Source organism: Nomascus leucogenys, chromosome 1a, assembly GCF_006542625.1.
Source record: "Nomascus leucogenys isolate Asia chromosome 1a, Asia_NLE_v1, whole genome shotgun sequence".
NCBI classification, from domain to species: domain Eukaryota; kingdom Metazoa; phylum Chordata; class Mammalia; order Primates; family Hylobatidae; genus Nomascus; species Nomascus leucogenys.
Genome location: NC_044381.1, coordinates 90,432,848 through 90,448,374, shown reverse-complemented (window position 1 = coordinate 90,448,374; position 15,527 = coordinate 90,432,848). Strand labels below are relative to the sequence as shown.

At 40.0% G+C, this 15,527-nt stretch overlaps 1 protein-coding gene across 8 annotated transcripts in view; it reads left to right on the top strand.

Annotated features, from left to right (window-relative positions):
• The window catches only part of NUMB (NUMB endocytic adaptor protein), a 198,533-nt gene that overhangs the window by 95,740 nt on the left and 87,266 nt on the right, over positions 1-15,527 (top strand). For 5 of the 8 annotated variants that reach the window (XM_030813069.1, XM_003263675.3, XM_030813058.1 and 2 more), the window contains exons 3-4: positions 155-239; positions 12,655-12,795. In XM_030813069.1, coding sequence (XP_030668929.1) covers positions 12,670-12,795 — 126 coding nt within the window. In that variant the 5' untranslated portion in view covers positions 155-239; positions 12,655-12,669. The remainder of the gene's footprint in view (positions 1-154; positions 240-12,654; positions 12,796-15,527) is intronic. The other 3 variants (XM_030813072.1, XM_030813067.1, XM_030813053.1) reach the window with 1 other exon arrangement.

Here is a 15,527-nt window from a genome sequence, read left to right as displayed (position 1 = left end):
TCATTATAATAAAGTCTTGTTTTATGGGGAAAATTGGGACTTTCTCTTTATTTTGTGTATGTGTTTTGTTTGGAGTTACTATGTCAGTGCAGTGCAGCAATAATTATGTTACTAACAACAATTTTGTGAGATGTTTATTATTTTCATTTTACAGATGAGGAAACTGAGGCTTGGTGAAGTTACGAAACTTGTCCAAAATCACACAACTTGTAAAGTGCACAGCCAAGATTCAGAGCCAGGTCTGTCCAACTTCAAAACTCTTAATCATAACCATGAGTCTGAAATAGCTGTGAAGTATCAACGTGTGATAAGTTGTGTTAGTGTTAATATTGCTTAACTGTTGTTTAACAATTACTGGTAATATTTTTAATGCTGAGTTTTTTTGTCCTTTTTAATAATTTCACATATCTTTTCAATATTGTGAAAAGCAGTATAAATGGTATTTAAGGGTCTAGTCTCTGGAGACAGACTACTTGGGTATGAATCCTTTAGCTGCTTCATTTACTAGTTGTGTGACATTGGGAAAGTTACCTAACTTTTCCATACATCAGTTTTCCTATCTGTAAAATTGTGATGGTAATATTATCCACCTGATAGCATTATTGTAAAGATTGAATGATTTAATACATATAAAGCATTTACAACAATGCCTGGCACACAGTAAGCATTCAGTGAATGGCAGTGATTAGTGTTATCATCTCCTAGCAACCAGTAAAGAAAATTATCATAATATCTAATTCTGTATTAGGAAATTTGGATAAAGCAATGTTTAGGCAGCAATGTAGGATATGACAAAACTTACATAAACCAAAATTAAACTTGAATAAGTTAGATCTAAAGAATATCATTCATTCGATCAAATTCAGGTCTGTTGTAAAGCAAATTGGGCAACTGCTTATAGATCTCACATGTACAAGAGCCTTACATATGTAAGGGCCATACATAGGTCCACTAGAAGTACCCATTGAGCCTAACATGGTCATTGCATTATGAATGTGTTTTGTCTGCTTTCACCTTCAGAATGCAATTTGTATTTAGAATAAATGTCCACATTTTCAGGTAGCTTTTAAGGAGATGGTGTTTTGGCAGCCTTGACAGAAAATTACCAAGAACCAAAACCTCATGTATTACATAAAATGTTGGCAACGTTTTATCACTTGCAGGAGTGCTTATTAGAACTTTCACTATGGTGAATGTGCACACTGAATGACCTTTGAACCAGTGGGACCACAGCACATTCAACTAGAACTCAGCCATGAACTGATCATGTATTTTTTTCTCGTACTTGTTTATTGTAGCTGTCAGAATCCTAAAGTGCTGTATTAACTATTACTACAATTTCATTAAAGTAAGATATCTATGATTATTTACTAATAGTAAGTTTATGTCTGTTGCATAAATATCCATGAATGGGAGATAATTTGAGCAAAATTATACAAAAATTCAAAAGCTATTTAAAGAATGGGACCTGCCTTGTATGAACCCCAGAGCTCTGTAGCTTTATTTTTTTTAATTTTTAATTTTTTTCTTATAGAGACAGAGTCTTGCTATGTTGCCCAGGCTGGTCTGAAACTCTTAGGCTCGAGCAATCCTTCCACCTCAGCCTCCCAAAATGCTGGTGTTACCACCATGCCCAGCCTATAGCTTTTATTCTGCACATACATTTAATTTATTTCCTTCTTTTATGGTATTGAGACTTACTATCCTTGATCATAGAGTATCTTTTTGGTTATTTAGATATTTAAAATATTTTTCAGTAAATTATCTTTCTCTTTTTTCCATAAAGAAAAATAAGATGGCCAGGCATGATGGCTCACGCCTGTAATCCCAGCATTTTGGGAGGCTGAGATGAGCAGATCACTTGAGGCCAGGAGTTCAAAATCAGCCTAGCCAACATGGTGAAAACCCATCTGTACTAAAAAATACAAAAATTAGCCGGGTATAGTGGCACATGCCTGTAATCCCAGCTACTTAGCAGGCTGAGGCACAAGAATTGCTTGCATCTGGGAGGTGGAGGTTGCAGTGAACCGAGATCACGCCACTGCACTCCAGCCTGGGTGACACAGCGAGACTGTCTTAAAGAAAAAAGAAGAGACCTTGTTTCTTGTTACTATTGTGAATGGCATATTTTTCCTCTTTGTTTTCTTTGCATTTTCTGTTTTGTTTCTTTCCCATGCTTTATTTCTTTCTCTTGCCTTAACTATGCTATTTAGGACTTTCAGTACAGTATTCAGTGCAAGTGTTAATAGTAGGCATTCCTTCGCTTGAGCCCAAGAGTTTGAGATCAGCCCGGGCAACATAGCAAGATCCTATCTCTAAAAAATATAAACAAAAACTAGGCAGGTGTAGAGGTACAACATACCTGTAGTCCCAGCTATTCAGGAGGCTGAAGTGGAAGGATTGCTTAAGCCCAGAAGGTTGAGACTGCAGTGAGCCATGATCGTGCCACTGCACTATAGCCCGGACAACAGAGCAAGACCCTGTCTAAAAAAAAAATAGTGGGCATTCTTATGTTGCACTTAATTTTTTAAAGGAAGTACTTATTTTGTTGCACTATTATGACTAAGGTTTGCTATATATATGTATGTGTATTTATTTTTATTTTTTTTTAATTTTTATTTATTCGAGACAGGGTCTCGCTCTGTCATCCAGGCTGGAGTGCAATGGTGCAATCTCAGCCCACTGCAACCTCAGCTTCCCAGGCTCAAGTGATCTTCCCACCTCAACCTCCTGCGTAGCTGGGACTATAGGCGGGCATCACCATGCCTGGCTAATTTTTGTACTTTTAGTAGAGGTGGGGTTTCACCATGTTGGCCATGGGCTCAAACTCCTGACCTCAGGTTATCCGCCCACCTCAGCATGGTGGCATAGTCTTGAGCCACCATGCCTGGCCTGCTATATATTTTTGATAGAAACTTTTTCTAGGTTAAAGGCATTTCTCTTCCTAGTAGGCCAAGATATTTTTGTGTGAAGAATGAGTACTGAATTTTATCAAATATGTTTTCTGCATTTATAAGATGATCACATAGTTTTCCTCCTTTAATCTGTTAATGTGGTGAATGACATTTATAATGTTGAATTGCTGAAATAAACCCAACTCTGTCATGATGGACTTTTTAGAAAAAAATATACAGTTGGATTTAGTTTATTAATTTGTTTTGTTTTGTTTTGTTTTTAAGAGATGGGATCTTGTTCTGTCACCCAGTCCGGTGCAGTGGTATGATCTTAGCTCACTGTAACTTTGAACTCCTGGGCTCAAGTGTTCATCGCACATCAGCCTTCTGAGTAGCTGTTACTACAGGGGTGCACCATCATGCCTGTCTACTTTTAAAATTTTTTGTAGACATGAGGTCTTGCTATGTTGCCCAAGCTGGACTTGAACTCCTGGGCTTAAGCAGTCCTCCCACCTCAGCCTCCCAAAGTGTTGGGATTACAAGCATGAGCCACTGCACCTGGACTGTTAAGATTTTTGCATCTATGTTCATTCACAGGTGAAATTGGCCCATAATTTTAATTTCTTGTCCTTATTTGGTTTTGGTATCCAGGTTATGCCAGCCTCAAATAATGAGTTAGAAACTATTTTTTTTCCCCTGAAAAGATTTATCTAAGACTGGAATGATCTTTTTATGAAAGTTTTGTTGAACTTCTGTTCAACTGTCTGGGCATGGTATTTTTGGGGGTGATGGGTTTAATATTTTGCCAGGGAGGTATGCAGCATTCTAAGTGGTTTCATTTAGGATTGTGTTTCTAGTTAGGTCAGTTTTTAGAGAGTGTCTTTTTGTAGGAATTGAACCATTTCATCTGAGCTTTTTTTTTTTTCTTTTTCTTTTTGAGACAAGGTCTCTGTTGTCCAGGCTGGAGTGCAGTGGTATGATCTGGCTCACTGCAACCTCCACCTCCCAGGCTCAAGTGATTCTCCTGTATCGGCCTCCTGAGTACCTGGGACTACAGGCACACACCAATGTGCCTGACTAATTTTTTGTATTTTTCATAGAGATGGGGTTTTGCCACGTAGGCCAGACTGGTCTCAAACTCCTGACCTCAGGTGATCCACCGGCCTCAGCCACCCAAAGTGTTGGGATTACAGGCGTGAGCCACTGCACCCAGCTTTATTTATTTTAAATTCTTCTTTTTTTAATAGAGACAGGGCCTCACCATGTTGCCCAGGCTGGTATCGAACTCCTAGACTCAAACAATCCTCCTGCCTCAGCCTCCCAAAGTACTGGGATTACAGGTATGAGCCACTGCACCCAGCCCATGATCACTCTTTGCAGTGGCCTTTTCTCCAGTTTTTGATAACAAATTTTAATGAGTAACCAATATTCTACGTCATTGAGACTTGCCGAGGTTCTTAGAAGGCTGATTTTCTATTAATAGTGGAGTGATAGGGCAGGTGCAGTAGCTCACACCTGTAATCCCAGCACTTTGGGAGGTAGAGGCGTGTGGGTCACTTGACCCCAGGAGTTTAAAACCAGCCTGGGTAACGTGTGGCTAAAACCCCGTCTCTACAAAAAATAGCTGGGCATGGTGGTGCGCACCTGTAGTCCTAGCTACTCGGGAGGCTGAAGTGGGAGCATCACCTAGTCTGGGAGGTCATAACTGAAGTGAGCCATGATCACACCACTGTACTCCAGCCTGGGTGACAAGAGTGAGATGCTGTCTCAAAGAAACAAAATTAGATGATAATTTTCTTTTTCTTTCACCTTCTGTTTCTCCTCCTCCCCCTTTTCCTCCTTCTCTTTTCCCTCTTTCTGTCACACTTCAACATCTCTGGAACTGGCAGTCGTCTCCCACTGGGATACATCTTACTATTGTGATATTTCACAATAAATGAACAATTCTTAACAAACAAGTTTGGCAGCATTTTTTTTTTTTTAAGACAAGGTCTCACTCTGTCACTTAGGCTGGAGTGCAGTGGTAAGATAATGGCTCACTGTAGCCTCTTCCTCCTTGGCTAAAGTGATCCTGCCACCCCAGCCCCCCAAGTAGCTGGGACCACAGGCACACAGCACCATGCCTAGCTAGTTTTTGTATTTTTTGTAAAGATGGGATTTTGCCATGTTGTCCAGGCTGGTCTCGAATTTATGGGCTCAAGCATTCCACCCACCTCGGCTTCCTGAAGTGTGGGGATTATAGGCATGAGCCAGCGCACCTGGCCTCCATTTTTTCTTTTTCAGGGGAACATAAAATAGTGGTGCATCTTATAATCAGCAGTTTATTCGTTTTGAGGAAATACATGTTTTTACATAGATAGCATGACTTTTCATCCTACCCCATTCCCTGTTTGAAATGCCCCTTTTTCTGTCTCTTTCATTGTGTTCTTGTATCATTCAAGACCTTGAGGTCTTGATAAAGTTATTTTAAAATAAAAAATTTTCCATCCTGGCCCTTCTAGTACCTAGCACAATACTTTGTTGGATACAGAATATTATTTAATTAACAATTGATGGGAGCTGAATGATCAGAACTTATGAACACAAAGAAGGAAACAACAGACACAGGGGTCTACTTGAGTGGGGAGGGTGGGAGGAGGGAGAGGAGCAGAAAAGATAACTATTGGGTACTGGGCTTAATACCTGGGTGTTGAAATAATATGTGCAACAAACCCCCATGACACGTGTTTACCTATGTAACAAACCTTCACATGTACCCCCAAACTGAAAATAAAAGTTTAAAAAAAAAAGAAATTCTGAAACATCAAAAAAATCAAAGGAAGAATCTATGTATAATTATAGCACAGGCTTTGACATATTTATATTAGTGAACAATTATTTAGCTTCTTGGTCAAAGGAGAATACTTAACATTTACATTAGTTAAGATTATTTTGGATAGAAAGAACAGAAGCCAATGCTTTCTACCTTTAGCAAGTTAGGTAACTTATTGAATGGATGCTGAAGCATCTGATGATCAAGGAAGAGCTGAAGCAATGAAACAAAGTAATTAGAAACTATAGGCCATGTGCAGTGGTTCACACCTATAATCCCAGCACTTTTGGAAGCTGAGGCGGGCAGGTTGCTTGAGCTCAGGAGTTCAAAACCAGCCTTGGTAACATGGCAAAACCCCATCTCTACAAAAAAACACAAAAATTAGCTGGGTGTGGTGACATGCGCCTATAGTTCCAGCTACTTGGGAGGCTGAGATGGGAGGATCGCTTGAGCCCGGGAGGTTGAGGCTGCAGTGAGTGAGATTCTGCTGCTGCACTCCAGCCTGGGTGACAGAGTGAGACCCTGTCTCCAAATAAAATAAAATAAAATAAAAGATAAGATAGACCCTGTCTCCAGATAAAATAAGATAAAATAAATTGTGAAGGAAATGAAAAGAGTAGTATACTAAGGAATTATAGAGGATGGTATTTAGAAAGTAGAAAAAGACGTCAACATTTAGGTTGAGAGTTAAGAATGAGTGGGAGACAAATGTACTGGTGAAGGGTCTGGGAGAAGAGTATTTCAGGGAGAAGGAAACAACAGGCCTAGAGTGAGAATGAGCTTGCAGTTAACTGAAAGGGTCATAAAGAGTTAGCTGGGAAGAATGCCATTTGGGAAGGCAAGAGAGACATGCAGGGGGCATACCTTTTTTTTGTTTTGTTTTGAGATGGAGTCTCGCTTTGTCACCCAGGATGGAGTGCAATGGTGTGACCTCGGCTCACTGCAACTTCCTCCTCCCGGGTTCAAGTGATACTCCTGCCTCAGCCTCCCGAGTAGCTGGGATTATAGGTGCCCGCCACCACACTTGGCTAATTTTTTTGTGTTTTTAGTAGAGACAGGGTTTCACCCTATTGGCCAGGCAGGTCTCGAACTCCTGACCCCAGGTGATCTGCCTGCCTTGGCCTCCCAAATTGTTGGGATTACAGGCATGAGCCACCATGCCCAGCCGGGGCCATACCTTTGTATGCTAACATGTACCGTGTATTTGTGATGTTCTGGTACTATTGTAAGCACCACTTCTTGAGCAGTGTGAATTATTATGCCATACTGACTCACTGAATAGTGAGAGTTTGGATTTTATTTGAAGATACACTGGAAAGCCATGGAACTATTAAGCAATGCCATGATCCATTTTACATTTTTAAAGATTACGGTGGCTAATTTGTACATAGTTGATGAGAGATGGACAAGAGAGGACATAGAAATAAATACTAGTGACTTATACTAGTCTAGGTAAGAGGCAAAGTTGTCTTGGACTATGGGTGGTGGAGATTAAGTGCAGTGGTCAGTTTTGAGATATATTTTAGAAGTCTTTTGTTGATGGCTTGGATAAGGGAAGAGTCAGGGGTGAGGGAAAAGGAGAGGAGCAAGACAAGAGAGGACTAAAGAATTGAAGAGATAATGTGTAGATATTTTGCCAAGTTATTTGTCAGTAAAGGGAAGCAGAGCTGTTTTTAACAGCTTGTTTCTTATTTCTGTAATTTTTTCAGTGGCATTTTTTTCTCTCTCCTACCCCATTCCCTCCACCACCTCCCCATTCTTGGAATCAAATATATTTTTATTCTAGTCTCTCTCTCCAGATTCCAGCACCTTTTTCTCATCCCACACTTGACAGATGCAGGAGGAAAGCTAGTGTAAAAAGTAGGCTAGCATCCTCAGCAATTCTGCCCTTTTTCATCAAGATGTTCCTTGCTAAATCAATCCTTGCTGTATCAAAGCAAAATTATTTTGTTTTATAAGTAAAGGTTTAATTCTTAAAGTAATATTATTCTAATGAAGTCAGTCTGTATATATGTGTATTGTAGATTTGGGGTGATAGCTATATGTATTTTTATCTCTAAAGTTTTAACGTGCTTTATTATTATTACTATTTTGAGGCAGATTCTTACTCTGCCACCCAGGCTGGAGTGCAGTGGCACAATCTTGGCTCACTGCAGCCTCTGCCTCCTGGGTTCAAGTGATTCTCATGCCTCAGCTTCCTGAGTAGCTGGAATTACAGGCTAGTGATAATTATTCATTAAGAAATAGTAAGCAAGATATCATAATTATGTGTTTTCATTTTTCCAAATTCATTTTTTAAAAAAGAAAGTGACAAGATACTTAGACCCTAAACTGGCTGACACTTTCAGTCTTTTCTCTTACTGGGCAACAGAATGGTGCAACAATAAATAGCTGCCCAAAGAGCAAATAAACTTGTACTAGATCTATTTAGACAGAGGTTGGATGTGCTCTTTTTTTTTTGAGACGGAGTCTCGCTCTGTTACCCAGGCTGGAGTGCAGTGGTGCGATCTCAGCTCACTGCAAGCTCTGCCTCCTGGGCACGCCATTCTCCTGCCTCAGCCTCCTGAGTAGCTGGGACTACAGGCGCCCGCCACCACGCCTGGCTAATTTTTTGTATTTTTAGTAGAGACGGGGTTTCACCATGTTAATCAGGATGGTCTCGATCTCCTGACCTTGTGATCCACCCACCTCGGCCTCCCAAAGTGCTGGGATTACAGGCGTGAGCCACCGCGCCCGGCCTGGATGTCCTCTTTTAGTGGAAGTTGTCAGTGGTTCCTTTGTCAATGGGAGGTTGGACTATTACACCTTCAGTCTCTTCCAACATTGATGATTCTCTGGTCTTGTATGTTGAGACTTTTCCTACCTAGTGACATAGCTTCTACTGTGATGGGCGTCTGTTTTATTTTTCAATTCTTCAAATTTATAGTATGCTATATATGACAGGCAGTGTGTTACGATGCATGGGTATATTTAAACAAGATACACTCAATCATTAAGGAAATAGGAAATTACTGTAAGGTTGATGCGTACAATAATAAAAGTAAGAAAAAGGTGTTAATCCTAATTATATGAAGTGGAAGGACCTAACCAAGCCAGGTAGGGGCTTGTCAAAAAAAAAAAAAAAAAAAAAAGGTCTAGCTTCCCTGAAGAGGTTAACTCCTGAGCTGACTCTTTAAAGATGAGTAGACTTTAACCAGACATGCACAGGTAATGGTATTTCTTTCTAGGCAGAGGGAGAAACATATACAGAGGCTCTGAAAGAGGGCATACTTTGTTTGGAGAACTGTAAGTAGTTTAGGGTAGCTGGAGGTTAGCATGTGAATCGGGACTGTTGAGAGAAGCCAGATGAAGAAGGACTGTGTTTGCCATGCATTTGGACTTTGTCTTGAAGGTGGTGTGAAGCAATTGAAGGGTTTTAAACAGAGCGGATACATGGTCAGATTTGTGTTTTAGAACATATTGGGATGGAGCTCTGTTAGAGGCAAAGAGACTAAAATAGTTGAGTATCACTTATACTTGAGTATTTTGGTCTCTTTGCCTCTAACAGAGCTCCATCCCAGTATGTCTCTAAATTGTTTAAAGCAATAATTTAAAGAAAAATGTCTCAGGATAGTAGGACTGGAATAGTTAGGGAGAGGGATGAATTCAAGAGCTACTAAGGAGGTAAAATCAGTCCGGGTAAAATCAGGCCAGAGAAAGGCTGAGTGCAGGGATGATTTTCAGGTGTCTGGCTTGGCCAAGTAGGTAGGTGAGTAGTTGTCTTTGCTAAGGCAAAGAAATTAAGAAGAAAGGAATCATAACAGGGTTTTTTTGTTCGTTTTTTGGTGAGGTTTTTTTTTTTTTTTTTTTTTGGCCTCAGGATAATTTGGAGAGTGCCAGCTTGAGTAAGGATATAGGTTTTTCATTTTCTTATACTTGTATTTGTGTATGTTTTTGTTTTTTATGTTTATTTATTTATTTACTTAATTTCTTTTTGAGACATAGTCTTGCTCTGTTGCCCAGGCTGGAGTGCAGTGGCACAATCTTGGCCTACTGCAACCTCCGCCTCCCAGGGTCAAGCGATTCTTCTGCCTCAGCCTCCTGAGTAGCTGGAATTACAGGGGCGTGCCACCACGCCCAACTAATTTTTGTATTTTTTGTAGAGACAGGGTTTTACCATGTTGGCCATGCTGGTCTCAAATTCAAATTCCTGACCTCGTGATCCACCTGCCTTGGCCTCCCAAAGTGCTGGGATTACACACATAAGCCACTGTGCCCAGCCCATATATGTTTTTAAAATGTGATATAAAAGAGTATAACAGGATGTATTTCCTTTCTTTCTTTTTTTTTTTTTTTTTCCTTGACAGAGTTTCTCTCTTTCACCTAGGCTGGAGTGAAGTGGTGCGATCTTGGCCCACTGCAATCTCTGCTCCCCAGGTTCAAGTGATTCTCCTGCCTCAGCCTCCCGAGTAGCTGGGATTACAGGTGCATGCCACCACGCCTGGCTAATTTTTGTATTTTTAGTAGAGATGGGGTTTCACCATGTTGGCCAGGCTGGTCTCTAACTCTTGACCTCAGGTGATCCACCTGCCTCGGCCTCCCAAAGTGCTAGGATTACAGGCGTGAGCCACCGTGCCTGGCAACAGAATGTATTTTCAAGGAAGGTTATGGAATTCTTTTTGGAAGTGTTGTATATTAAGGTAGACGTTCATTTAGATAGTTTAGCAATGAGTGATCTGCTTAAATTCATTTTTAGAAAATCCAGAGGTTTTTACATTGCCAGTGCTCTGTCAGAATTTTTACCTTTTAAGATATATGGTAAGATTGGCTTGTTTGTGCAAACTAGCTAATTTGTTGATAGTTCTACTGTGGCATTATGGATTTTAAAATACAAAATGACTTTCCTCAGAATGCAAACTTTGATTTCCAAGTCTTTCATTGGTGACGTGTGGGAATTGATGTTCAATCTATTGCTATTTAACACTCCTGACAGAAAGGACGGCTCCTTTGTATAGCTTTGTCACATCACTTTCTTGAGTTTAGATCACTTTTAGGCTGGTTGAGGTGCTTACATCCTTCATGAAAAGAATGAGACATGCTTCTTAATAGAAAATTGGAGGTATTAGTGTAAGATTTTGAGATTTTACTCTGCAAGGGGGTACTTATTATGTTTATTTGTTGTTTTTTTGAATGTTCTGTTATTTCTTATCAGTTAGGTCTCCTGTCTCTGTAGTTTTGTGATTTCTACTGCACCTTTGACAGCATTCAAGAAGTAACTCTTCCAGTAACACAATAAAGACCATAACACTTTTTTTTTTTTTGAGATGGAGTCTTGCCCTGTCGCCCAGGTTGGAGTGCAGTGGCGCGATCTCGGCTCACTGCAACCTCTGCCTTCCAGGTTCAAGCAATTCTCCTGTCTCAGCCTCCCGAGTAGCTGGGATTACAGACGTGCACCACCATGCCTGACTAATTTTTGTATTTTTAGTAGAGACAGGGTTTTGCTATGTTAGCCAGGCTGGTCTCCAACTCCTAACCTCAAGTGATCCACCTGCCTCGGCCTCCCAAAGTGCTGGGATTACAGGGGTGAGCCACCACGCCCGGCAACACTTTTTAGTTACAGAGTTAATAATGAACCTTGTACCTTTGTCATTTTTTTTTTACGTTGCTATAATGATTATCGATATGGGAAGGCATTCTGATGTCATACTGCTTGCAAGAAATTCTTCTGGCCGGGTATGGTGGCTCACGCCTGTAATTCCAGCACTTAGAGAGGCCAAGGCGGGAGGATTGCTTTCACTCACGAGTTTCAGACCAGCCTGAGCAACGTAGCGAGACCTTATCTCTACTTAAAAGAAAAAAAAAAAAAGCCAGGTGTGGTGGCACATGTCTCTGTAGTCCCAGCTACTTGGGAGACTGAGGTGGGACTATTGCTTGAGCCAGGGAGATAAAGGTTGCAATGAGCTGTGATCATGCCACTACACTCCAACCTTAGTGACAGAGTGAGACTGTCTGAAAAAAAATGTTTTTTTCTGTAGATTTAGTCCTAGTAGCACATTTGTTTTCTTTAAGTGTGCTTATTTATTTATTTACTTATATTTGAGACAGACTCACTCTGTCACCCAGGCTGTGTGATCTCGGCTCACTGCAACCTCCACCTCTTGAGTTCAAGTGATTCTCCTGCCTCAGCCTCCTGAGTAGCTGGGATTACAGGTGTGTGCCACCACACCTGGCTAATTTTTGTAGTTTTAGTAGAGACGGGGTTTTGCCATGTTGGCCAGGCTGGTCTTGAACTCCTGACCTCAAGTGATCTGCCAACCTCAGCCTCCCAAAGTGTTGGGATTACAGGCATGAGCCATTGCGCCTGGCTTTAAGTGTGTTTAAAGAAAACTTTATTTTATTCTTCATGACATCTTTTATAAAAACATGATTGTAATCCCTGCTTTGCTTAGTGTTTTCTAATAATGAGCCAAAAAGATTCCTAAATTTTGGTGTTTCCGAATGATTTTTTTTTCTTAATAACTATAAAAGTTTTTAGAAACTGTTAGCAGTCTATAATTTGGTCTACATGTACAAATTTCCATTTTCAGGTGTTGGAATGAATTTGAGAGGTAGATGGGTAGGGAGAATTTCTCATTGATTTGTTATAACTAAAGTTCTTGAAAATTCTTATGATAATATGTCTTTAAATCCTACTAGAAGTTATTGTTGTTCTTACAAGGACTAGTATTGTAGTTGTCTTTTCGAAAGTAAAATGATTTGCTTGTTTGAACTTAGTGTTACTCTAAGAGGAAGTGTTCTAATCATTCATTTTCCCTTTACACTGTGCTTACATAATAATTATATATTGCTTAAATAAAAGCCAAAACCTTTAATTTTGGACATCAGATTTTTGGTTAGTATGGTAATCCAAAGTTTAAATATGTAAGAAGGTAATATTTCTTTTAAATATTTTTTTTCCTCTGTCTTCAGGCTGTAAAAATTAAAATGAACAAACTACGGCAAAGTTTTAGGAGAAAGAAGGATGTTTATGTTCCAGAGGCCAGTCGTCCACATCAGTGGCAGACAGATGAAGAAGGCGTTCGCACTGGAAAATGTAGCTTCCCAGTTAAGGTAAGAGCTTATGTTTCTGTAAGTCTGTATGTGGAAAAGAACTGACAATCTAGTGTATGTGAAATCTCATTAATAAGGACAATTAAGAGAACCCTCCAAAAAACAAATCCCTTCACACTCTGCTTCAATGATAGAATTAAATGAGAAAGAAAGGAAAATAATGAGAAAGAAAACAAGATAGATTTTAATTAGGGAGTTTTCTTTTTATATTTAAATATGAATTTCTCTATATAATGTGGAGTCAGTACAAATATTCTGATAAGAATACTAATCCTGAAATACCTAAAGACCCTAAATTATCAGGACTCAGATTTTCAGTGGAATATGCTTACTAACTGGTGAAGCTGAGGGAGTGGAAGTCAGCTCTTAAATACAAGGCTTGTGTATTTCAGAAATCCTTAAATGAGAAGAGTTAAATCAAAGGGAGTTTTCCTTAATGGTACAGAGGTAATTTAAACTAATGCCTTCATTTGTAAAATCAGAAAGTGGAAACTCACAGAGGTTAAGAACATAGTGAAGATCTTGAGAAGGCAGTGATGTACAGGTGCTTTTCTTTGTGTTGCCTGAGACAGGTCATATTTTAGTGAAATGAAAGAAATATGTATGTTATTTACTATTTAGTAAAAAGAAGCAATATATTATGTAATCACAGCGTGAGATGTATTAAATATGGGGACAAAAAAAATAGAACTAGACCAAATGCCAAATGTTAATATCTTAAAGGAAAAATCGTAGTTTGATATAAAATGTTAGTTTTTTTCTCTATTTACTATTTACTATATATTCCTTTTTTTTTTTTTTTTTTTTTTTTGAGACAGAGTCTCTCTCCATAGCACAGGCTGGAGTGGAGTGGCATGATCTCAACTCACTGCAACCTCCACCTCCTGGGTTCAAGCGATTCTCCTGCCTATGCCTTCTGAGTAGCTGGGACTACACGTGTGCCCCACCATGCCCGGCTAATTTTTGTATTTTTAGTAGAGATGGGGTTTTTCACCATGTTGGCCAGGCTGGCCTTGAACTCCTGACTTCAGGCGATCCTCCCGCCTCAGCTCCCAAAGTGCTGGGATTACAGGCCTGAGCCACTGCACCCAGCCTATTTCTTATATATTCTTTTTCTTTTTCTTTTTTTTTTTTTTGAGATGGAGTCTTGCTGTGTCGCCCAGGCTGGAGTGCAGTGGCGCCATCTCAGCTCACTGCAACCTCCGCCTCCTGGGTTCAAACGATTCTCCTGTCTCAGCCTCCCGAGTATCTGGGACTACAGGTGTGCACCACCACGCCCAGCTAATTTTTTTGTGTTTTCACTAGAGACAGGGTTTCGCCACATTGACCAGGCTGGTCTTGGACTCCTTACCTCTGCCTGCTTCAGCTTCCCAAAGTGCTGGGATTACAGACATGAGCCACAACACCCGGCCTCTATATTCTTATAAGTGTAAATATTCTTATGATTTCTTCCTTCTTTTTACTGCCTCAGTACCACTGATTGAAATATGGGCTAAAGCTTCAGAAGGGAAAAAAAATCTTCCATATGACAGGAAAAGTGATTCTTAAATATACAGGTTAGAGAAATACACGGCTTTTTGAATACACTAATTTTTCCACAGTCTTTTAATAACTGGGAGTTTCCTAATCACTTAGCTTTGTTTACTTAACTCATTTGCTGAAACTTTTTATAGAAATAATAAATATTTTAATTTTACATGTTTAATATGACATTAAATTATGAGAAAAATCCTACTTCTCTTACATAAAAATGAACACTTTTTTTTCTGTATTATCTCCCCCACCATACAGTTGGCTTACTTTGGCTATGTAAGTTGAGTATTACATATATAGAAGGAGGCACATTGGTTGCTTGGAGTATAAATTACAACCTCTTAGGCAGTTCGGAAATATCTATTAAGATTTTATTCATTCATTTTATTTATTTTTTATTTTGAGATGGAGTCTTGCTCTGTTGCAAAGGGTGGAGTGACGAGATCTTGGCTCACTGCAACCTCCGCCTCCTGGGTTCAAACGATTCTCCTGCCTCAGCCTCCCAAGTAGCTGGGATTACAGGCATGCACCACCATGCCTGGCTAATTTTTGTATTTTTAGTAGAGACAGGGTTTTGCCATGTTGACCAGGCTGGTCTCAAACTCCTGACCTCAGGTGATCTACCCACCTTGGCCTCCCAAAGTGCTGGGATTACAGGCCTGAGCCACCACGCCTGGCCTGTATTAAGATTTTAAATGCACTTTTCATTTGACCAGCAATTTTACATTTAAGAATTGCATCTAAGTACGTTTATAGATATATTGGCATAAGTGGTCATCCTAAGATTTGCAATATCAAAAATTTGGAAACAACTTAAATTCCCACTATTCTGGAATTGGTTAAAGAAACTGTGACAGGCCAGGCACAGTGGCTCACACCTGTAATCCCAGCACTTTGGGATGCCGAGGCGGGCGGATCACCTGAGGTCGGGAGTTCGAGACCACCCTGACCAAAACATGGAGAAATCCCTTCTCTACTAAAAATACAAAAAAATTAGCTGGGCATGGTAGTGCTTGCCTGTAATCCCAGCTACTCGGGAAGCTGAGGCAGGAGAATCGCTTGAACCCGGGAGGTGGAGGTGGCAGTGAGCCGAGATTGCGCCATTGCACTCCAGCCTGGGCAACAAGAGTGAGACTCTGCCTCAAAAAAAAAAAAAAAAAAAGAAAAAGAAAAAGAAAAAAAAAGAAACTGTGACATCC